Source organism: Orbicella franksi, chromosome 15, assembly GCF_964199315.1.
Source record: "Orbicella franksi chromosome 15, jaOrbFran1.1, whole genome shotgun sequence".
NCBI lineage: Eukaryota > Metazoa > Cnidaria > Anthozoa > Scleractinia > Merulinidae > Orbicella > Orbicella franksi.
The window spans coordinates 2,536,984-2,564,328 of NC_138159.1; the positions used below are offsets into that span (position 1 = coordinate 2,536,984).

Genomic DNA, 27,345 nt, shown 5'->3' on the forward strand with positions numbered 1-27,345 from the left:
ATTGGGGCTACTGAAGTTCCCAGGCCTCCGTAGTTGGGAGGTTAGGGAGTCATGGAGTCACGTAGTCACGCAGGCGTTGCGTCACGTAACCTAGTCAGACTACCTGGTATCTATAGTAGAATTTGCCTTTTTAAAACGTCAAGCTCATGTTTGCATGCATCATATTGAGACTTGAAAACTTGAAAATTTACTTATGAATCCATACTTTGAAGCAGGTCGTTCCACGTTTGTAAACGAGATCTCTGATCATGGTGACCGGCTAGGACTTCTCTTTACAACAGTTTCCGTTTAAATGTAGGTTCAATAATATCCTAGTTTTTTATTTTTATTTTTATCTTTTTTCTCCAAGTCTGATCAGAGTTTTCTGACTACTCGACCTTGCTCATTCCCGCCTCTCTCCAGACCTCCCCAGACTCACTAAATAATTACCCAGACTTCCACAGTGGTTAGTTCGCTGTCCATTTCGAAAACTTTTGGAAACACTTGAGCATAATAACGAAGTCAACCAAAATGGGTTTTCCTCGCTTTCAGCTTGGATGACCTGTTGGAATTGCCATGGAAGACACTACAAAATATGGAGCTTCGACTGTACTCTTAACAAGTGTAATTGCAACGAAGGAAAAGTCCAATGAAATCGATGGATTTCCTTGTGTGTCGCCCTTGGACGACGGTAAGGTTCATGTAAACATTTTTTGTTTTATTTGGCTAAGCATGTAGTGATCGGATGTTGTTGCAGTGTTTGAGTAATCTTATCGATGTCCTCTTAGAGGGTGTAATTTGATTTCTTGTTATTTCTTTCATTCAATTTTTATTGCCTTTTAAAAGCTAGCGATGTCCTTCACGAGTGAAATATTTTTTTCCGATTACTGATTCTTCCTGATCGAGTTACACGACACCCGCTCAAATCATGTAATATATCTTGTCTAAAGCTTATGTATGACAATCAAGCTGTGTCGATGTTGACACTGTATAGATCACGTTAAGTCGTTTTACCGATTGAATTTGTCTTTTATTGGAGAAAACAGTTCGAATTTCTCGTCTGATTTTACAAAACGAACCCCTAAATTAGCTTTGTGCGTAAATTTGTAAGCTTACATAATGGTCAGTTTCACTCACATTTCTAGAATAGAAATTTTAAAAGTCAAACTAAGCGTAAATGACTGAAGAGGGCGATGTCTTTAAAAGAACCTCTCTCCAATCCAAAGTATATAATCCTTAGCAAAGAACACAGCAATCGTAGGAGACAAATCTATTCTGAATATTTTTTCCCTGCGTTGTTTTGCCCATCTTGAAATGACGTTTGTGAGTAAAACCACAGTTAAAATTTAATCAAATTGTTATAAAAGTTTAATTATCACTAACAAGAATTCAAGGTGTTTCTCGTTTAAATGATAAATTATTTAACTTTGTGCAAGCAAATATTTCTCTCAAATTTATTTCAAATGCCCTCCGGTGTGACCATTATTTAAGCTTGGGATTGAATCGGATTGTAAATTTTTAATGATTTTTAATTATTAGTCCCATTACTTTGCAGATGGATTTATGTTTCCTCTGAAACCTTTTTTTAGTTTTGGGTTTTTAATTGGTATATGTGAATTCACGCAAAAGTGCATGCACATCACAAATTTGAAGATATTTATTTCATGAATTTCACAAAAGTAAGTCTGAAATGAAAATAGTGTTGAAAACATGGACAGCAATCCATGGGGATTAAAAATATTCAAAGATTAAAAGTTGTAACATATGTTTTCCAAATGTCTGGCTTCTCAGGAAGATTTTTAAAATCTTGAAATTGCTTCATTTGCAATTTACCCTCTGAGATTCTTGCCTGATTTTGATTGGTTCTTTTAATTAATGTACAACAAAACATATGGGTTGATTAATATATAAAAATGGCAGAATTCACTCAAGAAACCTGTGACCTCAGAGAGTTTTTGTTAGTGTAAACTGATTATATTTCTTTTTTGCTCCCTTTACGTCTCATCTTTGTTTTAAAACACTAAGAGTGAAAGAACTCTTAGAATTTGGCTATTATTTTGTTCACATTTTTGTTGGTACATTTTGTACATTTTGGACATTTATTTAATAATTTAAAATCCTTTTAGTCTCCATTTGCACTTGAGGAAATGAGTGTGAGGGCTGTACTGGGGAATATTGGCCCAAGGTTGTGGCAGCGCGGACTGAGCACAGTGAGGTCCATACAAAAACGACCAAGGGCTAATATCCCCCAGTATGGTTGGAACAAGCTAAGTTAAGTATATAGTTTATTATATGGTACAAAACAAAAAAATACATTACTTAAGACTGTGGAATGGAAATGGTCTGTATAGCAAGCTCCTGACCAAGAAAGAACCAATCAGAATGCTCAGATTTACCTTAAGACTACCCTCTCATATAATAACCTCTTACTAACTGAGTACGAGGGCCATACTCGGAATTACATTGGCCTGAGGTTGTAGCAGTACAGACCAAGTGTAGAGTGGTCCATACAAAAACAACCGAGAACCAATATTGCACAGTACGGCTTGAACAAGCTAGGTTAGTAAGTAGTTTCTTACATAGCCCAAAAATAATACCATTCCAAGCTTGTGAGCATTTCCATGGAAATGGTCCATATGGCAAAATCCTGACCAAGAAAGAACCAATCAGATCGTTTGGAATGACTTCAAGACTGCCTTAGCTTGCCATGTATAAGAAAGGATGTTAATACTTATACATCTTTATTGAGCAGAGTTCTGAAGTTAAAACAGCAGTTATATAGTGATCACAGGTTCAAACTCCATTCTCACCACAATGAAGTTCACATTGCTCTTGGTGATCCCAAGTTCAACTCCTTGGCTATTGGTCTGCGTCCTGCTAGTTGGCATTCCTAATGCTATTTTTATGCACAATACAGTGTATTTGCTAACACGCAAAAAGAACGAGGCCATTATATATGCAGCCTGACTTCACCAAACAAACTTCGCCAATAAAGGACTTTGGCATAATCACAGTGCATAATCCTGAGTTTGCAAGATAGCACCATCTTGCTCACCTGGGTAGCCAATCACAGTGCATGATTTAGTTCATCTTGCCCACTCACAGATCAGCTAGCCATATAATAATTAGTATTAATGTAGTTTAAACTTTTGCTTGGGTGCCCATTTACAAAATGACCAACTGTTATTTCCAGCACTGCTTGTTGTTGTTGTTGTTGTTGTTGTATAAGCTCAAAGTTACTGTGCATGATTTACTGCTGCTTTTAGTCAAGTATAACAACAACTATCACACTTGATCTCGCAAAACAGATTATCTCTTCCACAAGGAGAAGCAGTTGCCTACACAGCTGATGGACAGATGGCGGAAGGCAGCGCTTGCAGTGTCGTATGCCTCTGTATTCACAACCTTTGTAATTGGAGTTAGTGCATTTGGTATGCATTGTGTAGTTGAAACAGTAATTGTGGAGTAAATAATTAAGCTTAGAGAAGTCCAATTTGTTCTGTGAGGATTATGTGGCTTGTATGATAATTGATAATTTTAATTTTAAAATAAAATGCCCAATGAATATGTTTGGAAGTAGCCCGAGTAGGACTACAGAGAACAGGGCAGCACAGAGTCCTGCTACCAATCAAACATAGCTTTAACAAATTTTGAGGAAAGCATCTGATCATTAGTTTAACATTGTTCTTAATAATATTTAAAAAGAAGTTGTTGTTTCTGACATCCCTGAGAAAGGGAATCGTTTCAATAATTATTATTGTTTGAACTGTAGTCCTTTTACAGGATGTATTTAAATTGCCATTTTCATCCATGAACTCAGGTACAACCTATACACAGCAACTTTAACAGTCTTAAAATGGCCTTACAGGACCTACTAAAACCAGTTAAATTCAAAACTTTTATTTGGGAATTATAGTTTTAATTAGTCCACAATGGCATTCTAAGATGGTGGCTACATTGTAACTGAGTGATACAACTTCTATTCATTTATCCTAATGGCTTGCATATCTAATATGGGTCTCAATTTTTTTTTGTAGTTATATCCAGTTTAGCTAAAAGCTCTGCAGCGTTTGGGTTTGCAGTAAGTTACTGTTTTTGTTTTGTATTTCTGTTGAGGCCTCCAGCTACTCATTAAATTGAAAATTCAGTCCTGCTTTGAATAAAATGCATGCTTTCAATTGGTTCTTAGAAGTAAAGTTGCTCTTGTCTATTTCGGTTTTAGTTTGATTCATTCTTAGATGTTTGTTCATCATTGGTTGTAATTTGGAGATTTTGTGGTGCAGCAGGGAAGACTTATTCATGGGAAAGGGAGAGAAGGTAATATATGCCAAGATATTGATTATTATTTGTTTTTCTTGAAGGCACTGTGTTTAAGTCGACATATGGCCTTCATTTTTCTTCTCTTTTGTTTATTTTTCCGTTTCAGAGCCTGTATAGCAATTGCGGTATTATTTATTTTATCTGCTACTGGTATTTTTGTTCGAGCTCTCAGGTCCTTGGTTGTGGAGAGGCATCCAATCAGGGTATGGAGATTCTCATCTTCTCATCAGTTATTTTTTAGTTAATATTAAGACTACTTATTCATTTGGTGAGCAAGGATTAAGGCATCTCATAATCCCATTTTTTTAAATAAAAAAACATAATTACATGTATTTATAATAATAAATTATTTACAAAAAAGGTATCATTAGGTTCACTTTGTAAACTGAAGCACAGAAGCACCATATATTAATTTAGGAGATTCTGTCATACATATAAATCTGGCAGGATATTAGGACATTACACATAGCTTCCGATTGGCCAATTGTGAGTTTGAAATTATATTATTTGATTATTACTGATTATGGCTTTTTACTTTTTAAGTACCTGACAGTACATGCAGTTATTGAATTTGTGTCTGGTTATATGTGACTGCTCCTTCAGTTCACAGGCATTGAGGCAATTTCTGGTGTTAGTTTAGCAGCATTTACCACATTAGCATGGATGAAGTTTATCATAGCTGAAAAACTCCACAGCGACGCTCTGCGGACTGATGGTATGAAAAGAAATATGAGCAATACGTTGTTACATTAAATTTATAAGTAAAACCCTTAACCAAGGAAATTTGATGCTGTAGGTAAGCTTTAAAGTGGCAAAAACTTGCTGTTGTCTGTAGACAAATAGTTCTCTCTTTCTTTTAATGGGAGGGTTTAATTGGAAATGAACCAAACCACAGGATCACTCTTCTCTTGTCATTTTGGAGGCTCTTTCAGGGCTGCTACAGGCTGAGAAAAAGGTGGATTTTTTTTTTTTAGGACAGGGAAGGATTAGAGGCTTTACAACTAGGGGTGGTGAATGGTCCTTTAAAAACCATGGATCTCACTAGTTTTTATTAAATTTCACAGGTCTCCCAGCCTGTTTTTTTAGTGGTTATGTCCATCTTACAGTTTCAATATTTTTCACAAAGCTGTCTCACAGTATCAATTTTTTCAAGGCTAAGAAAGTCTCAACGTACATATAATTTTCTTTTTTTATAACCTTAAATAACTTGTGAACACCTTAGAACCTGAAACGTCTCGAGCTCATATTCAAACACTGTGAAGTCTCGGTCTTGCAATTAAAGAAGTCAAAATGTCACAGGCTCGCAACAAAAAATGCTAGTCTCACCTTCTCCCATTTCCGCGCGTATTTGCCATTCACCACCCCTACAACTGGGTGGACAGACTGGTGCTGTGAGTGACTTGTCCAGTAACACAAAACAATGACCCGGTCCCACTAAATCCAGAGTCCAGGTTGCTAATCATAATTCCTTCTATGATGAGCACTGGCTAATATCAAATTGCTCTCTTATCAGGGAGGTACATGTAAACCCTGCAACACGTATTGACTTCCTTTTCTTAACTGACAGCTTGCACATTTGTTAACAGACATCATTTTGTGATTTCTTTCTAGCCTTCAATTCCACAGCAGGTGCAGCCATGGCTCTCGGCATTATTTTAAGCACATTGTTATTTCAGTATAACAGAAGTATCTGGTATTTGGATTCTGCTGTTGCTCTTTTTATAGCTGTAGCACTGTTTGGTTATGGTATCAGGTGAGATACATGTATGATGCAGTAGTGAATTCTCTAATCTGTTATTCACATGCTGTTAGTAAAAGTGTAAGGAGAAATTAAAATTTGATGACTCTGGGGATTTACAGCCCTTTTTTTCTATTTACTATAAAGGGGTACAAAAATGTTCCTTGTTTTATCAAGTTGTAGATTCAACTACCTGTGGAAGTTTGGGAGTGTTTGTATACCTCATTAGTAACATGGAAAAATAATGCTTTCTATTTTTTTTTTAATTAACATAGAGTGCAAAGAAAGAAAAGGCAAAACTCACTATGTAATGTGATTCAATCAAAATGTAAATTCTTTCACCCTTTCTCTGTGTCTCTTTGTGGAGTTATAGAAACAAGACTTTTACCACATATGTACTTTCTTGAAGTGAAATGAAATTTTTTCATTGTGTTGAGATTTCATATTTCTTTCTATCAACAGGTTACTAGGAAATCTTCTGTCTTCAAAAGGAAAGCTTCCTCCAACTGGAGACATCTTGGATTAGTAGATCTTTTAACATGGTGTTACATGTATACTTTAAGTAGTATTTAATTAGTGTGAAATTTTTTGCTTCAAATCTAGCCTCTTCAAGGCGTTCAGTTAGTTGGAGCGCAAAACAAAAAATGACACACGAAAAAATAGGCGGGGGGGGGGGGGGGGAGGGAGAAGGGTGTTACAGGAAGGCAAGAGAACTTTCGTTTGCTCCTCGCACCAAGCCTCTCGTTCCTTTATTTCACTCCTCCACTTTTTCACTGCGCCTAAACTAACTGAACGCGTGGAAGAGTTTACTTCAAATCTACAAATGACATATCTCTCAAGGGGAGGATGCACCAAGAATTCTTCCATTAAGATTTTATCTGGGCAAACATTATATGAAATATGCAGTACAAATGTGTATATTTTAAATTATTTTTTCACTCAAGAATTTTTCAGGGATCATAAGTACAGATGAACAATTACACTATTTATTGAAGTGTGCTATCAAAGTACAGGGTAAAGTGCTTAATTTAAAGTGGGTTTATATTTTAGTTAGAGTGTTAGTGGTATGAAGTGTAGACAATTACGTCATTAATCAAAACTATAGCAAAATTCTCCAACGTGATTGGCTATCAGCAGCCCGATTTGAGCATTGACTGGACAGTGTACGCGTCATGTTGCGCGCGCTATTGCGCGCGCGTAATTTCAAATCGGCCTCGCGCTTCGCGCCCGTCCGATTTTGAAATAATTACTCGCGCGATTACTCCCTGAATTGTACACCACTCGGTCCAATAACTATTACTTATTGAAGTGTATAATTAGAGTAGAGGGTAAAATACTTAATTTAAAGCGGGGTTATATTTTAGTTAGAGTGTTAGCGGAGTGTAATAGTAGATATTAAATAGATTATGAATTATTGATAATCTATTTATAAATTACAATCTAGAAATAATCTTCTTAATTCATTTTGTAAAAATGGTTCTATCGTATAAAATTACCTTTAAAATTCACCTTTTGCGGTTTCTGTCGCCCCCTTGCTTGGGGTGGTGTAAGCAGCGAAAATTACAGTAAATTTATTTTATATACCTCTTACTTACCGAAAGTTACGGACCAAGTCTTTTTGCCCTGAAAAAACGAGGATCCTTACCTTTCAAACGAGTTTAGTAAGATTTAATTATTATGTCTCTACTCTGCTCTACTGTGTGTCTGACGGGTTCGGAAAACGATTTCGACCGATTACAAAAGAAATACTTGACAAATTTTGACGTAATTTTTAACGTGTTTTGTGCAAGAATTAGTTCTTTTTTACTGCTTATACACTAAGTTTCGAGGAAGACACTTTTCGACGGGTTGACGTAGATAATAGAAACTGTCAAAAATGTGTTTCTCGAAACACGGAAGTTGTTTTTTCTTCCTATTTTTTACTTGTACTTCCGTTCGACATCGATCCTTTTATGAACTCAAATCTTTCTCTGTAGCAAGTGTATGGTATCATCCAATGACAAAGACTGTTTTCGTATGGTTGGAGTTCAAGGAATTAAAATGAACTTTTGAGAACTTCAGTTATGTTTACTGTTGTTGTTGTTGTATGAGCTACGATGACAGAAGAGTTGCAGCTTGGAGGCTTGTCTCATGGCACGATAGTGTAAGTGGAAAATTTTCCAAAAACAAGAGGAAGAATGCCTAGAATTGGGAAAAGATATTTACGAATTTACTATTTAGCTGCAACTATTTTGCTGCAACTATTTTACCGCTGATTGCATTAAAAATACAGTCGATTGAAAATATATCGACTGTTGGGAAAAAAAACAAGCCTTTCTCTGTTTTAAACCTCGCCCAGTCGCCATTTGACCGCTTTTGCTGCAAAAGGCCTTGTTTTCTAAAAATGTGAGCATTCATGTAACATGAGGTCTATGACAAATCGTCAAACTCGTGGAACAAGCGGGGTGACTGATTATTTTGATCGGGCAACATACAGTAATGAGTGACGCGCGTTGTCTGATAGGAGTCATGCTTCGTGTTTGTTCAGTAGGCCATATTTGTGTTCTCGGTATTAGACTGGAACTAGCTTGTGACTGAGACTGACGCGGTAAGTCTTTTCAAATGCAAATGGCATAAATCTCTTTTTAATGATGTTCTACCCGCACGAGTCTCCACTGCAAGCTATAGTTACAGTTCAATACCGAGGATACGAATATGGCATATGGAGTCTGTGTGCACCGACCCACGTAGTATGTATTTCTTTATTAGGTACTATGCATTTAAACACATTGCTCAACCGCCACCGTCTTTCTAAACACGAATGGGTTCCCTATAAAAGGAGGCAGACCGTGTTTGTCAACCATAACCTAAAGCGAAGACAGCTACAAATAGCAGATTTACACGTTGTCGTCATTTGACTACAACTACCAGAATTCCTTTCGTTTTTTCTTTATTATTTAAATTTTAAATTCCCAGAGTGGTTTAAATAACAATTTCCCTAATTAGCAGAAGAAACAGAAAAAAGTGAAGGATTCTGGTAGTTGTAGTCAAATGACGCCACCAGGCAAATCCCCTATCAGCGACGCATGAAAAGCTCAGGTCTTATTTTCAACATTATTCCAAGTCAATATTAATCAGAAAGGAAATAGATACAGCTTATTCTTACACCATGAAGGGGCCAGTTTTTAAAGAGACAACAATCACAAAAACATTGTCATGAGCTTTTTAGCCAATATTATTCATTAGCAGTCGCATGCGCGCTTATCGAACTCCAAACCCGCGAAATTCAAACCGACTTGAATTTATTTACCTCCGTGCTTTTAATTTCGTGTGGGCTGTGGCGAAGGCTTTGCGCAATCTACAATTTTCTTGAAAATACGACAGAATTTAGCGGAAGTTTAATCTTCCAGCCAAACTAACATGCAAATTAGTTGGCAAGGAAAGTAGGAGGAGCTAAGCTCTCCTGAAGTGCAGCTTCGCATGTAAATTTTGATGAATTTTCCACGTTAAGTTGTTGACATCTTATTATGGTTTTCCAACCTTCTCACCCCCTAATGGTGCAGGGCATGCGCAGAAAACATGTGGTTTATCAGAGAACAGCCGAACTTTAAAACCAATGGAAGTCTCTGGGGTTTTTTTTAATTACCCAAGCAATGCAATTAAAGACGTGAAAATTTAATGAAAACTAATCCAGTGGCAACATATAATTCAGACCTTAAATCTTGAGATATTTGTCGTCGACAGTTATTAGAAAACTATGGCGACACAATTTTTATGTCGGGCTCGAAAATTGTCGTAAACGTGTAGGGAAAATTAATTTTTGCTATTTACACCCCTGCATTGGGATTCGGTAGCCAAACAGAATGAATATAGCAACCAGAAGTGATGACCTTAAAGTCTTTGTCATTGGACAATCACGTCTACAACGCTCTGTCAATTCGTGAGACTGGCCTCATAGATTATTCAAGGATTTAACAAGTACCTCTTAATATATTGTTAGGGCGAGAGGGCCAGACCGCAAATGCTTAATTTTCAATATTGAAGGCGATCCAATTCACAGCTTCTACACTCACTTTGGCTTTTGTGCACGCATTCCGGCAAATTAACGACCAAACTCGGATAAAATTCACGCGTTCGTATCGTTCCTGACAAAATTATATTTTGTTCTGTTTCGTCTTCCGTGATAATTAATGAGTATACAATTTTGTAAACTGTAGAAAGAAGCTACGGGAACCGCGAGCCTCTTACAATTTCTTCCGCTTCTTGTCTGAGGAAAGGATTACGTTTTGCTTGAATTTTGTTTAGCAAGAGACATTTCGTCTTCGCTGGGCCAGGCCACGAACCGACTGAAGTGTCATGTGACGCACTGACGCTTTTGCAGCCGTGAGTCTAGCTTTTGCTGCTACACACGAATGAGATAAACTGTTCAAGGAGAATTACCATATGGAAACTAAAGGTAAGATGAAGTAAGCTAGACGCAAAAATGAAAAGTACAATACAGTAAGCCTCTTTGCCTTAAGTACATACACACATGCATGTGTTTGTCGTTCGCTCAATCTCTAGACCTCTCCACTGTCTTCGTGAACGTGTTTAGTAAAGAGGAAAATCAGACCATAAAGCCGGAGGAGAGTGAGAAAGCGACACCTTCTTTGAATTATAGATGCTTATTAAAAGCAGCCGAAGCACTGTATGATTTGCGCGTAAATATTTGTTCCTTTTATACTCTGTTAAATTTCTGAGTTGATTCCTTTTAACATAATTAATTATCTGTAGGAAGATAATAGTTCGTAACTTAACAATTCCTTCCATACTGTTCTCTAACGAAAGAACCTTTTGTATTATAAAACTGTCTCGCAAAGAAACATGGCGAAAGAAGTTGTCTTTAGCAAGCAAGGCAGTGGCCAGAAAAAATTATGACTGAGACAATGCCGGTGCAAGATTTAATTCTCTCCCTAGATATTAAGGGTGTTTATGATGACAATAAACAACTGAAACAAAAAACAATGTAGAACATGTAGCGGCTGTAGTCATATAATTATTCCTTGTATCTGACTTTTGCATGTTAATGTATAGACACGAAAATGTCCAGTTGGGTTTGTTTTTCACTTCATAGTACCAACCTAGATTAAGGTCATTTAACAACTTTGCTCGTTGCTGCAGGAAATTTTAATTTCCTCCTTACATATCTGATTAGTCAATTTGTTTACCAGTAAAATACATGAATCTAGTCGGCCGTTATCTTCTCGTCTAGTCTCATCTATCATGATTATAAGTGCGGTGTATAGTAAAGTAAAACTCCAAAGACTACATAGAGCTTCGTACAGCAAAGCTACTCTATAAACAGCACATGTCTTTATTGTGTAGAATATTTTGGCTGGCCACAACGGTCTCTTTGGGGTTCAAGACGTTACTAATAACAACATTAGATGCTATACATTTGGAGGGTGTTTTTTTACTGGAAAGGCGGATTTGTAGAGATTGGAGAGTAAATGGAACGTGACCGAAAACTGATAAGGCCGAAAGAAGTTTTCATGTCATTAGACATGTTCGAGGGCATATATGTTTGGAAAGAAGAAGAAATAAAGAAGAAATTTAAGAGACAATTTGCCAAATAATTTCTTTTGTATGAAATTAATTGACCCTGTTTGAAGAGAGAGTTTTCCTAAATAGAAATAAGGTGAAGGCTCTATTATCAGCAAAAAAAAAGCAAAAAAAAGAAAAACAATGGCAAAACAACGTATGTCAGTAAAGTGATAAAGTTTGATGAGCTGTGGTGTGGTGCACCTGCTCAAACAACAAAGCCTTTGGAATAATAAATGAGTTTTAGCTTTCAAAGGAGTGGAAATCAATATCATCAGTATTTTCTATATTTGCTTTGTTCCTGCATTGACCCGGTGGTGTTTACTACATTGACAGACAGTTTGGGTGCATTGGCAGACTTCATATAAGGCTCCGTTCACACTACGTCGCAGAAATTTTAAAACACAGCTTTGATTCTACAGTAAGGCCTACGGTCCACGCTAACCATCACGAAAACGGAGCTTTTCGTAAACACTCTTCAAACCGGAGGAATTTGAGAACGCCGTGTTTGTATTTTAGTGTGGACGGAAAACATTTTGAAAACGGAGCTTTTCGAAAACGATAACGTCACAATAATCATGTGATTTCTCCGTCCGAGTTTTCCTCAAACACGGATCCAAAATGACCGATGACTTCTGTGTTTTTAATTTTCTCCAGCTTAGTGTGGACGAGTTTTGAGTGCCATGTTCCTTTTTGCAACAGTGTTGACCTACTCTCCGAGGCATTGAATATCGCCCAACATAACAATTTGATTCCGCGAGGGTTTGTGGGGTCTGAAGTGATTATGAAATCAAAGTAATTCTACCCGAATGGCCTTTATGTGGAATTAAAATTTTATTCACATTAGGCAAAAAACTAACACGAGTTTCAGCGGATTTCCATTGACGAATAAATTAATATAATCATGTAAATAAACTTACAGTTATTATTGGAATTTATTTGGTTCAGTTGCGCAGGATTGATCGAATTCGAGAATAATTTCAAACAGCACACTCAAAGTGTTCTGTAGAGCTTTTCTACTCCGTGGCCAGCAACAGCTAGCAGCCATGCCAATTTATTGGAGCAAAACAAAGTGTTTACATAAGAAAAAGTTCAGCTCCCACAAGACTGGTTTGGTACGCCAACATGGCCGCTGTATATATTTTTCTTTGGAACACCAATATAGTTGCCGTGACGTCATGTTAAAACATTCTATAACCAGCCAATCACGGGAAACAGACTGTTTTTCGACCAGTCAGGAGCTGAACCAACACCAAACGTGACTTGCCTTATGGGCAGCGCGCGGGCAGCATGTCTTTTGCTTCGATTTCTAATTAATAACTTGCTGTGTTACTCAAAGTCGACGAAGTCAGACGCGCCCGTTGGCCAGGTGTCTTTGCCAGGTGTACTGACTTTGACTTTTGTTCGGACTTGAGAATTCATTACTAGAGCAGTTTTGCATTGAGTGTCTCAGTAACACTAAAACCAAAGTAATCATTCTGGCCAATCACAGGGGACATAGACAATCTAATGAACCAATCAAAACTTGAATCAAATGCATGTAGCTGACGCGAAGCGCGGGAAAACGTGTGCGAACGCGCGAGTCACGACTGGTTTTGGTTATACTTGTGATTGACTGGCTTAGCCAATCGCTAGCGAAGTAGCAAATATGAACTACTTTCGACGTTCAAATGAAAACTATCGTAACAAATGAGCTATATTTCGAGCTTCAGATTTCTTCTTTTCAGGAACTGTCTACATGGAAGGTCAATTTAAAGGGCATTTCTAAATTGCATTTTGCTTATGTTAACTTAGGCCTGGTGTAAATTAAAACTTGTAATTGGTCTTTTCCCATATTTATTTTCAAGCAAATTAAGCTCATTCTCACATGAAAGATTTTGCACTCGGCTTGAATTGAGACAGAGGTTGGAAATGGCCTGAAAATTACCTCTTTTTACATTCTCAAATGAAAAGTTGATATCAACATGGCTGGTGTAAATTAATTCTGTTTTTTATAGTTTCATTGCATGTTCATTTCAGCAAATCAAACTTATTCGGCACGTGAAAGATTTTATAACAGGCTTGAATTGCGACCGAGGTTGTTCAAAAACACCTCGTAAATGGCTTATAACTATAAATTACTTGTTTTCACATTCTTGAATAAAAGAAGTTAATGTTTTTTATCCTTTCACTCTAACTGCGAATATAATTCTCGAAACTTCTAAATGAGTTATATACCTCTGTGGGAAGAAGAAATTGACCAATGATAACATCAAATAAACACACAATGTTATTTTGTGTAACAGTAATTAACAAAATTAATATTCATTTGACACTGGAGATTTGAATCTTTTATATGTACAGATGTCACTGTTTGTTGAGTCATCTCAGTCAATAGTAAAGATGACAACAGCTCCCTAGCAGGCAGATATATAGGTTTCCTACTATATTGCATAACAGATAAAGAGCACTGAGAACTCGGCTGCGCCTTCGAGGCTAAATTGGTGAGTACGGTTCTTTCAACGTAGGTATATTACAAAATTTTTAAAATGTGCTCTTTTAGAGAGCATTGTGTGTGATTTATGTTTTGTTTTGATGTCGCCGTTGTGTTTAGATGTGGATCACTAGTTCCTTTTGAGGTTGAACGACTCTCTACGAACTGTGATTGTATTCTTGTGGTACAAATCTGTAATGACTGATTGTCAAACGAAGTCAGTTGAGCGTTAGTTCGTTTATGTTTTATTGAATCATTATTCAAAACTCAAACCAAGGTTGATCTTTTTGTGGTTGTTGTAAACGGAAATTAAGCCGAAATTCCAGATCAAGTATGAGTGAAGCAAGCGACCTTACAGAAATCACTGAATCTTGGAAATTCAAGTTTTCCATTGCGAGGGGATCGCGTTTTATGAGTTAAACCGTCGCGCGCTTGGAATCGCAAAAATTTTAAAATGAAGATCTCTCTTTTCATAGAACATTTTTCAACCGAATTCCATCAAGTAAAAGGGATTCGTCTTTTAGACAACATTTTAAATACCTGATAACGTTTGAAAGCATGATTAATCTAAGGGGTAAGACCAAAAAGGCTGCAATGAAGATTGAAAATAACTAATTTCCTGGTCTCTACGTCGAGTACAATTCATTGTTTGTTTTTTTCAAAAAACGAATAAATGCAAAATTTATTATTTGGCCAAATCTGGGAGTAATGATGTCTTCAGTATGATTCACTTGATTCGTCGTACCCCGCGATTTGCGAGTCACTGTGGACGGAATACACTGATTTCCAACAACTGACAGCCCAAGGTCATTTAAAACTGAAGATAGCCGTCACAAAAGCACACTTTAACCGTCAGATTAAATACCTTTTGGATCTGAAGAAAAATAAAATGTATAGATTAAAGGGAAACGAGTGGAGGAATAGCAAAACTGCCATTGAAAAAATAAATAATGTTGGTGCGTTATTCTACAGCTTTTAAAATTTCCAGAATGACTGGAAGGGTCTGTCATGAGGGCAGTTGTTTTGAATAGTTTTTATTATTCGGTTTTTGCTATTTAATTTTCGCATTTTATTACGCTTTCTGGTGGCAAAAATATGCAATTACTCTCCCCACCCGTTAAGATCGCTCGTTTATCCATCATTTAAAAAACACTTTACAACTGTAAAATCTTTTTTGTTCACTCGAATGTCCTGATGAAAAATTACTGTTTTCTAATCAAAGAAAACAATAGTGCCAGTAAAAAGCGTTAAAAAATCGAAGACAAGGGAAAAATACTGAAACAGTAAACGTAGAATTTAAGTATTGTCTATGTTTTCGCTCTCTGTTCAATATTTATTCGCTATTTCGTCTCTAGCAGTGTTGTTAAGGCAACTAGATATCACAGGAAATATGTTGTTGGCACAGTTGGTGGTTGATATCTCCACGAACTGGTGATATTATTTTTCTTGTTATGATTAAACTGCTTTAGCTGAGAAACACATTATTCTGAAAAGTAGCGCTTTTTGAGATTATACCGTCTAACTTCCTTTAGGAGAGAGAAAAGGCTATTTCCATAAGAGTTCTCTCATGTATCTTCCGTTTTCATAATGAAGAAGATACTAATTAAACTCTGAACACCATTAGCAAGACATAGAAATTGGTTTAAATGATTTTTGTCTGCTACGGCTGTTAGTTATCCCCTGGGAAGCTAAAATGTGTTTGGAGAAACAAGGTTGGTAAGTACTGGATCGTGTTGCCGAATCGGATACAAATTTCCCTTCTTAATTTCATCCGAAAAATAAGCTATCAATAAAATCCAAGATCATCCGCCAGATTGTTGTGGCAGAAGGGACGCGTGTAACAAGCATATTAATTTACTAAGCGTAATTTACTTTGACACCCACCGACTTCTGCTAAAATATCGCAAAACAACATGGCGAACTCCGCCATATTGTTTAACAATTGAGGAGGGCTGGTAATCATTCTCGTCCCCAAGCCACGCGATAACCTCAAGTAAGGAAATCCCGATTATTCTGCGCTTGCGTAATCGTTAAGCTTATGCTCTGATGTGTTCACTTGCTATACTTGTGCTTATGCCTATGCGCCTGTGAAAACCAGCCTTGAGGGAAAAGCTTTCCGCTTAGAAAATTATTACGAAGACGGTGTTTAATATACTTGCATTTACTGAAATTAAAAGTTTCATTTTTATTCCCCAAGTTTCTTTTAACCTGAGCTCAATTCTTGAGTGATAATTGAAATAAAATTCAAATGCTGATATATATTAAAAAAAAGAACAATTTGCAATTATCTTTAGTACCACCAGGTTTAACGTATTTTTTTCTTTTTTACGTCTTTTTACGCTTCTATGGTGACGAATGTTCAAAGCAGGCAAAATATGAAAACGTTTTTAAGTTACGTAAAGCTTTAATCGGCTTGACACAATCAGACAGACCCTTTCCATAAATCGCAGCACGTGCATGACATTTGGCAATATTGCCTGCACATCAGGTCTTCATGGGGAGTATTGCCTGATTTGAATAAATATCCTATATTGGCCAGGCTTTTAGACCTACACGATGTGTTATCACAGAGTGTGGTAGAAATTCAATTTACTTTCCTTGAAGTTTGAGGCATAAAGATTGTTTGATGTAGACTGCAATGTTGAATTTAAAGCACCGAATGTTTCTATTATTGATTCCCAACAAAAAACCGCCTTTTAGGCAGTAGCTGTCGACGTCCTGGCAACTATAAGGCAATTTTGTCTATTATTTGTTATAATTTTGTTTCTTCTGACCCCAGCGTTTATCGAGATATAAAGGACAATATAACAAACAAACAACTTAGATAGCTTTCCGTCCCTGAAATAACCTAAATGGCATCTGCACTCCTCTGTCCATTGTATTTAGAATGCTATTAGCAGAAGCAATAGTGCTAATGGACGAAGCTGCCTAAAGGGCTTGAATATCCAAATACATTAGCCTACAGCATTGTTATCCCTGCTAAAATTTGCATTTCAAAGGGGAGAATCGCGCGTAATTAAACGGACTTCCCAAAACAAAAACATAGTTTTGAATTAATGCGAATAAATGTATGAAAAAGCTCCGTGTGGCTCCCGCGAAATTAGGGAATTTATTAGAGAATTTATCATTTATTGATGATGGTCCACGTTTTAATTCGTGTGTTTCCACCTGTTTGGATTGAAACTTAAAACCACGGGTTGAAAGGACAGTCTGTTTTTTAAAAAATAATCGGGAATTGGAAAACGTTATGAGTACAACTCACCATAATCATGTTTATGGATCTGTCAGATATAGCCTCGTCCATTTAAACGAAGAAACTAAAATGCGTTCGGTGCTTGAAAGCGGTTTGAAGCTAGCGGTGTAGTCACGCTTGGGAATTGAAAAATAACAAACATCGTTGAGCATGCTTCAAAGCAACACGGCGCTTGACGAGGAGTGCGACATTCAATTTCACAGTGTATCTCGGCTTTTTGATTTGGAGCGACAGAGGAGAGCTAATCGCTGTGCCGAGCAAGGTCGGTAGATGGATGCAAACATTGCGTGTTTATTTTTAATCTTGTAACTTTAAAATTTGACTTCTGTCGAACAGACTGCAGACAGCATCTTGTTGGGTTTTGAAAGACGCCCTGCTATTTAGAAACCCGCCAAGCCTGCTTGAAACTTTTGCTATCGAGCGTTCATCGCAAGATTATTATCTTTTTAGGATTTTTTCGATAATACTTTTACAGTTTTGCTCATGTCCGTGATGTGCATAGACTGCCCCGCGTGAGTATTTGCACAAAAGAATAACTGATCATGTTTGTATCTTTGCAGATGGGATGTTCCGTGAACTGGATAAAGTTAACACCGACATTTCTGGAGCCTGGCTGAGGGCAGCCTTACTGGTGTCCTACGTATCAATAGCGATAACTTTGATCCTAGGAAGTCTATATTTTGGTGGGTATTTGTATTTTTATTATGCTTGCAAATCGCCCATGTTATTAATTTTTCACTTCATGTCTTTTAGCGCAATTAAATGAATCGCATTTATAACTAGCTGGTATATTTAGTGGGGATTCATTTGAGAATGTTTGGTAAATTGATAATCAAAATGTCTGCCGCATCAAACGTTTGCTTTATTGAAACTTTTTAAAAAAGATCATCGGATTATATTCGGCCTGTTCGCTCAACTGAAGGAAGAAAAATCTAATACACAGAACTAACAGAGGAAGATAATTTCATATAAAAGAAAGATACAGTTCTTGTGCATGGTTTTCCCGCCATTTTGAAATAGTACAATCTTGGCTCGAAATACCGACTATATTACTTCGTCGATGTCAGCTTGCACAGTCCGCATATTCTAGAAAATTAAATTTTACACTAATAATTTGACACATCGGGTGCTCAGAGAGGCATCTGAGAGAAAATATCATTTTGATTATATTTCGCCCCACATTTGAAGACTATTCTGAAATGGAAGGAAAACACCCAGCCTGAATTTGAGTTAGGATGATCACGTTAGTGTGTTTTTCAGCTTTTTGTCATTTTTGTCATTCCAAAAATTTGTCTAAGAACCTTTCAATATTTATATTTTCTGTTTTGGATGGTTGATTAAGGCCTTGTTCATTATTATAAACGTGGCTCGACAGCGATAAATCGAACTATTCTCTTCTTCTCACTCAACATTGTTATCGGGAGATTCGTTACTCGTTACGTTATATCGCTGGACATACGTCATCTGTGTACCGACCGTTAAATTCCGACCCTGGGGTTGTTTTAGTTCAAAAAATATATTCTGGCTTGTTTTGGAAAGTGGGAGTGGAGAGTATTATCCTAAAGAATTTGCTTGGGCTGTATTTTGAAGAGACTTAATGTAACATTCCGTTTTGAAAAGCTTCCAAATCGTAAGCATATAACAGATACAATTGTGAATAAGTAAAGTTCTATGGTTTTTAATTATAAATGAACATTAAGATGGCTCAAAACAGTTTCCAGCACTTTCCAAGACGTACATTTTGATGGGTCGCTATTACTACTCTTTATCAGTTCATGCTACAATCATGGTCTCAAAAAATGAATAGGTTATCATAGGAACTGTATGACCTGCTAAAACACCCTTAATTGTAGCTTTAAGGACTCTTATTGCAAACACGGCACCGTAAATAATCCTTTTTTATTATGGAATTTTGATAAGAGGGATAAGATGCAACTTTTGGGAAAGGCGTTTGAAAAAGTCTGTACCGGGCTTCAGGACCACCCTAAATTTTCAAAAATGTAAGGTGGAATTCGAAAGTCCTGAAAACTATTTTGAGCCTCCTTAAATGTCGGTGACAATGCCGTAACGACATAGAGAACGAAGAAAGCTCGTGTTCAATAGGTAGCTTCAGTCATAATGAGTAGAAATTATGTCAAGTAAGAACTGAATCTAAATATAAGCCTATGGACGCATTTTCTGGCGGGGGGAAGAGGGGGTGGAGGATAGCGAGGGGTTAGGGAGTGCGGGGGAGTTTATTGTCTTAGGGTTTTATTTGTTTTAGTTTTTGTGGGCTTGTTATCGGAATTTTACGGTATACTACAAGATTCGTAGGATAGAGGATTCGATTATTTCAGCGTTGTAATCTATCAGCTGAACTGAGCATTGTTGCGATTTGTGTTCAGTTCTCAACAAGCGCAATTTATGATCTAAAAGAGCCAAAACTATGTGCAAGCGCTTGTTCGGAATGAATAGACAGTATTAAATTAACGTTATTTTCTGTCAATTTAGTTTTCTCCGCCCTTGACGGGAGCCCAGCAGCTTTTGGTTTTGCGGTAAGCTTTAATTTGCTAAATTTCTAATTTAATCCCGTAAGCAGTGCAAAATAAGAACAAATTGAAGCACATCTTAATATTTTTCACCCAATACTTTTTCTAGCCATTACCAATGTCAGAATTGAATTTCTTTAATCGTCTTTCACTCTTGTGGCCGTTGAAGGCGAAAACTCACTGGACCACTTTTACACATTTTTAAAGACAAACGCTCAAGACATTCGGCTTCCTGTTCTCTATAGAATTAATCTGAACGAAAGATACATTTTTTCGCCATAAAAAATGAAAATGTGCTGCAATATAATTATTTTTGGTAACAACAAGAGATCATAGATCGTCCTTTCTTGTAATACAAAAGCAACATAAGATTTTTCATTTTATTTCACGCTTCAACAATGGGTTTTTCTCTGAAAATAACTTATGAGTTTCTTAAAGTTTTGTGTGAATTCTACAGGCGACTTTTCGGGAGTTCTTGCACTGATGCTGTTCTATATTTTTTTGGAAAAATGAAAGTGTGTAATTTTCATTTATACTTTGCCCCCAAGGGGAAATTAAGTTCCTTCTTCGTTTTGAAACAATGGCTTCCAAAACCTCCAAACGTTTCCGTTGAAAGGCAAATGGAACAGTAATTAATTTTCCGGAAAATCCGTTCGAAAATTATAGACTAGCTCCAGAGGTAGTCTTGATCCGTTCAGAACGGAATGGCGGAAATTTCCTTACAGTTGCTTAATGTTCTAGTTTCCAGTCTCTCATCAGCCGAAGACAATTTGTAATGGTAAGCGCCATCTCGCTCGGTTGGTTTGTCAATTTTGGAAAAACCCTTACCATTGTTCAACAGCCATTCCAACCGGTTTATTCTGACAAATGGTATGCTCCCAATACCTCCAACACATTCTGCCTCTTAATTATTTCTACCCGTTTAATAATTTCTGGTTTATACAACCAAGGACCAACGCCGTTTAAAAGAGTTAGCTACATTTGTCAGTCAATCTGTCCTTGTTTTATTATTCAATAAGAAAAAACTGCGAAGTTTCTAATATGAGGAACGGATTAGAACTTTTCTCCAGAAAACTTCATGATATTTTTATATGCAAAATATCATGAAATGTTTGGGACAAACAGCAATGTGCAGCTGCACGGAATAAGGCTGCACTTGAAAATTAAGAATGTGCAGGAAAATTAAAAGCATATTGGAAAATAATATTAAAATCACGTTTTCGAATAGAAATACAACAAAGATTTGCATGGTCTCATACGTTTTGTCGTGGATTTCCAGCATTCCAGCAGTCAGGATTTCTTTTGTAGGTTTGAAAATCTCGAGTAAGGTTCTTGCTATCTTTGATATGCTAAGTATGAAATATTGAGAGAATTTTTTGCAAATAATGATAAAATGTATAGTTGCAGTGATTAAAACTAAGACCTGAAAATTAAGCTTAATATGTACCGGAAGATTAAAAGCACATTGGAAAATTAAAAGCATGTAGAAGATTAAATTAAAAACGTAAATCGTCCACTCCAACGGAAATCATGTCAATTATTTCGTCTCATACATTTTTGTGAAATCCTGAAAAAAAAAATTATTGCTTCGATTCATTCGTGATTCGCGCTCTCGCTGCTCAGTCGTTATTCCATTCACTCATCCAGTTGTTCTTTTTATCATTCGTTCGTTCGTTCGTGGGTTCAATTGTTCTTATTTAATTTCGTTCGTACCATCGCTCATTCTTCCATTCTATCCCTCGTTCACCGATACCTTTTTTCTTTTCTTTCGTTTCTTCATTCGATCATGATCGTATTTTGTTATTTCTTTGGTTCGTTCTTTTGTTTTTTTTCTTCTTCATTTGTCTCCCACTTCCCTCCTCCTCCATTCTTTCATTTATTCACATATCCAATTTCCAAATTATCTTTTGCAGTTTGCAGCAATATTAGACGCTTGCTCCTCAGCTGTTGTGGTGTGGAGATTCTCGGGCATAGCAGGACAAAAATATTCATTCGAAAGAGAAAGAAAGTAAGAGGCTGTTTCTTAATTATAATCTTTTCTATTCTGATTACAAAGTTTCTTGCTTGAATTAATTAGTAAATTAGAAAGCATGTAGACGTTTTGCCTAATAAGTGCAGAATCAAGGGAACGTTTTCACCTGACTTCACGGCAGTCATATTGGTGTTCCAACACAATGAAACGGCGGCCATGTTACTGTGCCAAACCAATCCTGTGAGAGTTGAACTCTTTTCTTATGTAAACACTTCTTTTTGTTCCAATAAATTTTCATGGCTGCTGGCCACGTGAGTGCAAACGCTGTAGATAGTAAATGAACTTCAGAGGTGTCGGTCACTGATTTTAATTTGTTGTTGATCATTTTGTTTGTTTGTTTTTGTAGGGCTTGCATCATTATTGGTGTATGTTTTGTCCTGTCTGGTAGCGCTATTGTATCAAAAGCTGTCTATATGCTGGTTATTGACAACGAACCAAAAAGGGTAAGAAATGGTTCACTTAAGCAATCTTAGGTCGTGTTCTACTGGTATCAACCTTGTTAGGTTGGTTTTCTTTAAATGCCGCATTCACACCAACTAAAATAGTTTAACTAAATTCCAATTTGTCGATTACGCTTTGCATTGTATGTCAGTTTGAGAAGACAAATTTCACACCACCTTGCCAACATATTTTATTCAAACCGGTTTTAACCTAGCTGAGTTGTAAGCTGTGTACAGTAGGAGCAACCAATTTTCCACCTTGTTTAGTTAAACTACTTTTAAACATGTTTCACTTGTTGTTGTGAACACTGGATATCACGTCTTTCTTCGGGCTGTATTTGGATAAAACCGTTTCTGGCTGGTTGATCAGTTAACGTTTTATTGTGTCATTTGCCTTGAAAATCTTGATATATGATTGGTCTTGGCAGATGAAATCATTCTTTGTCAAAATCATCAAAATAATTCAGTGAACTAAAACAAATTACGATTTAATTCCTTCGTTTTCTCCTTAGGCCAAGTTTCCATTGAAAACATATATCAAATACGAGCGGCAGTGTTTCGTCACATTGTGGAACACCTCGAATTTCCCCAAAATACTTCGCTGCACGTCATATATTCATCTCTATTCTCAGTTTTTGGAAATGGGATGTGACACTGTCTCTCCTGTTTGATATTTCATGGACCACTAAAATGTTGAAAACGAAGTCAAATAACTATAAAATTTCATCATATTTCAGAGTACAGCTTTGTTGATCACTACATTTGCTACTTTTGGTTGTATGGTACTGCTAGCGTGGTTCAAATACCTTATTGCCTACAAAGTGGACAGCAGGGCTCTAAGAACAGACGGTAAGGCAGTTAACAACAATGGTCTGCGATATGATCAAAATATAATGGAGCTTCAAAGCAATTGGTATTAAAACAAAATATCAGTTTCAATTCCAAGGTCTTCCAACATAGTGGGTTCGCAGGCCTTTTATTTCCTTTTAAGATCATCGAGGGGGCGAGAAATTTAAATATCCCAACTCATTGCACCAAAATGTTATACAAGTATACATTAAATAAATAAGAAATATCTTACATATGCATTGCAGAGAAAGATGTAAAGACGTGGATGATCATTGCAGTTATGTACACAACTTAAGAAGATATGAAAAAGGTTCGAATTCCGTTCAAGCCTGAATTTTTTTTTCAGGCAATATTTTCATAAATGCATACAAATATAATAATTGCGATGAACATTCATGTCTTTACAAGTATAGAGACATACAGACACTGCTCTAAGTATAGATTTCTTCTTTAACTTAAGATAAAAGCATCAGATTACGCTGTCATTAAGCACATAATGTTCCATTTTTTCCTCCTAGCCTTCAACTCGACAGCAGAAGCGGTGATGGCGTTTGTTATGGCTATGAGTGACCTCATTTACGATCAGAATCCCAACATTTGGTTCTTGGACGCTTCTGCTGCCATTTTTATCGCCTTTGTTCTGATTGTTTATGGCGTCAGGTAAACATATAAATGTCAAATAAACATTTTTTGCTGCTCGCACAGCAAATAAGCCACCTTATTTGTTGGACTACTAGAGTTGAAATCATAAGAGTAAGCCAGTAAGCTAACGGTATACAAACGTATCAATGTAATAGTTTTCTTTCCAGCCAGGGATTGCTCTAAACGCGTCGTTTGGCGCGAGGCTTATTCGATGATATTCCTCAAGCGATATGGAGGCGCGGTGGCCTCATGGTTAGTGCGCTCGACTCTGGATCGCGCGGTCCGCGTTCGAGCCCTGGCTGGGGACATTGTGTTGTGTTCTTGGGCAAGACACATTACTCTCACAGTGCCTCTCTTCCACCCAGGTGTATAAATGGGTACCGGTGAATTTAGTGCTGAGGTTAACCCTGCGATGGACTAGCATCCCATCCAGGGGGTAGTAGAAATATTTGTAGTCACTTCATGGTACAGAAACCGGAGATAGACGCCGGTCTGATGGGCTACTTGGCTCGGCTGCACACACAAACGCATCCAAGTAACGGTGTTCCTTCTAGCGCAAAATTGGTGTAAACGCGTCACCCGGCTAAAACTGACGTATATCTGATGATATTCCACAAGAGATATCCCCTAAATGTCCTTCTGTAACTCAACTAATTTCAAAATGAGAGTCCTTCAATCTGACATCTTGTTTGCGCCCGTGAGTACAATCACTTCTCCAATTGGCTAACATCTGCAAGTCTTGATACGAAAAAGTCGATCTCGCATTCAGACGCTGCCCGACAAACCCGGAATTTAAACCTATAGTAGTCGACAATGAACTGAAGATTATTTTCTTCCGTTAATTAAACAACGAAAAAATGGCTTATGTGCTATCACAGATCGGTCAGCTAAAGCCTAGAGAAATTTTGTTCTTTGCTTACAGGACAATTGTAGAACTCCTGCTCACCAAAGGACTGGCTCCTATTCCAAGCGAGTAACGAACCTTTCTCAGACGGTATTCGTAGAAAACGCTTAAATCTCATGGCAAGGGAGGACGAGAGTGCACACAGAGTTAACAAAACATGCAGTGCTTGGGCGAATACTCTCGTCAATTCTGGAGAGAATTGCGCCGGCTTAACCTGCGCTCAGCGGGCTTTTGTGAGAGCGTATGACCAAGAGCAAGCGGCCAAATAAGAGCGAAAGTTTGGATATTCGGTTACAGAGCTGTCATCCTAGTTTAGAAGCTTAGAAAAACAACGCTTCCCTCTCTCCGGGCTAAGTCTCCCTCTATAAGTGAATAAATTAACGGTGCCGGCCAAGATATCGATCAGATTGAAATAGAGAACGACCAAAAAGAGAAATAAAAAAGGCCATTTCCGAGTTACCTTGTACCTCTGTTTCAAAACCAGTCCTTGTGAAAAACCTTTCATATGAAAACAAACCTGCAGGGGAATGATCGAAACACATTAACTATTTTTTATTTATTTTTTTAAGAGTTAGGCGAAACTGAATAAATAAAAACTTTATCATATGAATGGTTTCGCACGAGGACTTACTTGCCTTGACACAGAGGCAAAAGGCTACTCAGAAGCTAAAGTGGCCTATTTGAGTGAAAAAGGAAAAGGTTATTTAAACTTGTGTTAACGAGAAGGGAAGGGAACTTAAATGTTAATTTTTTAACATTTTTTCATTGGTCAGTGGCATTTAAAGCAAGATTGACTTTGTCATTCCTAAGACTAGATTGATAAAAATCTAACTCTCCTTACAACTTCAATGCATTCCTCAGTAGACAAGTTATGTAAATAACGATAATCATCAATTGCGGGATATTTTATTGATGTAACATCAAATTCTCACAACTAAAATTAAAAGAAATGCTTTTGATCAGTTTCTTAACAGAGAGAAATTTACGCCCCGCCCACACTACGCCAGAGGAATTTAAAAAGAGGCTTTATTTACCGTCCACAATAATAAAATGGAGATTTTCTGGACGCTCTTCAAACCGGACGAATCTGAAAACGCCGGTTTTTCGTGCGCGTGTAGATAGAAAACATTTTGAAAACGGAGTTTTTTGAAAGCGATGACCTCACGATAATCATATGATTTCCCCGCCAGGGTTTTTGTCAAACACAAACCCAAAATGACCGGTGATTGTTGCGTTTTTAAATATCTCCGGCGTAGTGGGGACGGACCTTACTGAGAATCAACCATTGCATTTCTTACTTTTTATATGAAAATTCCAAGAGATATTTTAATATTTAACTTAGTGAAGAAAAATGTAAAATATAATAGTTGAAACTAAACAATATCCAACAGAGGTTAGTATTAGCTTATTATAAGAATTAATATTAATAATATTAACTTAAATGTTAGTGTAAAAATTATATCTAAACAGTTAAACGTTAAAGTTATTGATACACATTTGGAAAGGCAACATGTTTTAACAATCTAATAATATTGCTGAGTTAAAAAGTTTGAGTTTTAATGCAGAGGGTCAAAATGAGTGTGTACGTTATGTTTAAATAAAATAGCTGTTCTTACAAGTGGTAAAATATATTCATCTTGAGCCTAGAGAAAGCTTCTATCATCGGGTAACGCTGCAAGTTACAGGCTTTTACATCTTTTAAATGTAAAGACAAAGTTAATAACAAAAATAAAATTGAAACTCAAACATGGTATCTCTTAATCTTTGCTTTTTGTTATCAATAATGTTAAAAGAACAAGGGGTCGAACAAGGACGGTTTCCATTTGAACGTTGAAGACACTGGAAATGTGTTTGGCAGGTTTTGCTTGTTTTTGTTAGCAGTTGTTAAACACGAAGCTGATTGGGACTGGAAATGAAGGCCTGGGAAAGAGCCGTACAGGAACTAGGCAATGAAAGAGTCAAAGTTCAGAACGTATCGTCCTCACTTCAACCCAAGAAATAGAGTTTAAAAAACATGAAAATTTTTCATTATTTACACACCTTAAAATACCTTGAACCGTGTTTTTGTTGAGTCAGAAATCCTGTAAATGGTCTAACAGTCTACTTGGAAAACATGCTATCCTCTGTCTTTCTATAATCTTTCTGTTTATAACAACCTGGCAATGGAGATCATGTTTTCCCCTATTTCTAGTCTTGGAATAGTTTCCGTGCAGTCTAAACACTTTGCGAAATCATTGAATTCCTTTTATGCCTCAACGTAATTTCTGTGATATGTGCCTTTCATACATTCGCTATATATTTATGTGTTATATCCATTGGACATCTAAATAGTTGTTTAATCGTTTTTTCACTATCTATCATAATGGTTGCCTACAAAGCACCGCGGGTAACTCAAAACAGAAACATTCCCAATTGAGCAAAATTGAATCTTGCAGCTCTCGTAAGCTAAGGTCTCGCATGAATAGCTTGAAACCCTTTGAGAGAACAATAGAACAAACAACAGAAACAATGCCCGCTAGCCCCAAAACAACAACAGCTGCTGTAATAACGACAAACAGAATTACAAGCTTACGAGAACTGCTACACGGCTGCTTTAAATTTCAAGTTATGTTTATTCGCATGAAGCGG

The 27,345-nt window shown here is 36.9% G+C and overlaps 2 protein-coding genes across 4 annotated transcripts; both read left to right on the forward strand.

The window, feature by feature from the left end:
- Positions 1 to 448: 448 nt before the first annotated feature.
- Positions 449 to 6,712, forward strand: LOC145469069 (transmembrane protein 163a-like). The gene is made up of 8 exons (XM_081452725.1): positions 449 to 670; positions 3,288 to 3,410; positions 4,017 to 4,060; positions 4,202 to 4,296; positions 4,406 to 4,502; positions 4,903 to 5,014; positions 5,911 to 6,052; positions 6,500 to 6,712. Exons 1-8 carry the CDS (start codon positions 556 to 558, stop codon positions 6,561 to 6,563), a joined length of 792 nt encoding a protein of 263 aa, XP_081308851.1. The 5' UTR covers positions 449 to 555; the 3' UTR covers positions 6,564 to 6,712.
- On the forward strand, positions 6,710 to 27,313 carry LOC145469070 (transmembrane protein 163a-like). 3 transcript variants are annotated; one of them, XM_081452727.1, is made up of 8 exons: positions 6,710 to 10,472; positions 17,883 to 18,005; positions 19,813 to 19,856; positions 21,764 to 21,858; positions 22,229 to 22,325; positions 23,060 to 23,171; positions 23,690 to 23,831; positions 24,736 to 27,313. In XM_081452727.1, the coding sequence occupies exons 1-8, from the start codon at positions 10,460 to 10,462 to the stop codon at positions 24,788 to 24,790; spliced, it is 681 nt and encodes a 226-aa protein (XP_081308853.1). In that variant the 5' UTR covers positions 6,710 to 10,459; the 3' UTR covers positions 24,791 to 27,313. The 3 variants fall into 3 exon arrangements, with proteins under 3 accessions (XP_081308853.1, XP_081308854.1, XP_081308852.1); XM_081452728.1 differs by lacking the exon at positions 6,710 to 10,472 and adding an exon at positions 13,843 to 14,079; XM_081452726.1 differs by lacking the exon at positions 6,710 to 10,472 and adding an exon at positions 14,625 to 17,584.
- Positions 27,314 to 27,345: the final 32 nt, after the last annotated feature.

Coding starts and splice junctions, on each gene's coding strand:
- LOC145469069 (XM_081452725.1), top strand. CDS start 556: ATGGAAGACACTACAAAATATGGAGCTTCGACTGTACTCTTAACAAGT. Junction 4,297..4,405: donor TCATGGGAAAGGGAGAGAAG/GTAATATATGCC, acceptor TTTCCGTTTCAG/AGCCTGTATAGCAATTGCGG. Junction 4,503..4,902: donor TGGAGAGGCATCCAATCAGG/GTATGGAGATTC, acceptor CTGCTCCTTCAG/TTCACAGGCATTGAGGCAAT.
- LOC145469070 (XM_081452726.1), top strand. CDS start 17,473: ATGCTTCAAAGCAACACGGCGCTTGACGAGGAGTGCGACATTCAATTT. Junction 19,857..21,763: donor CAGCAGCTTTTGGTTTTGCG/GTAAGCTTTAAT, acceptor TATCTTTTGCAG/TTTGCAGCAATATTAGACGC. Junction 23,832..24,735: donor CTGATTGTTTATGGCGTCAG/GTAAACATATAA, acceptor CTTTGCTTACAG/GACAATTGTAGAACTCCTGC.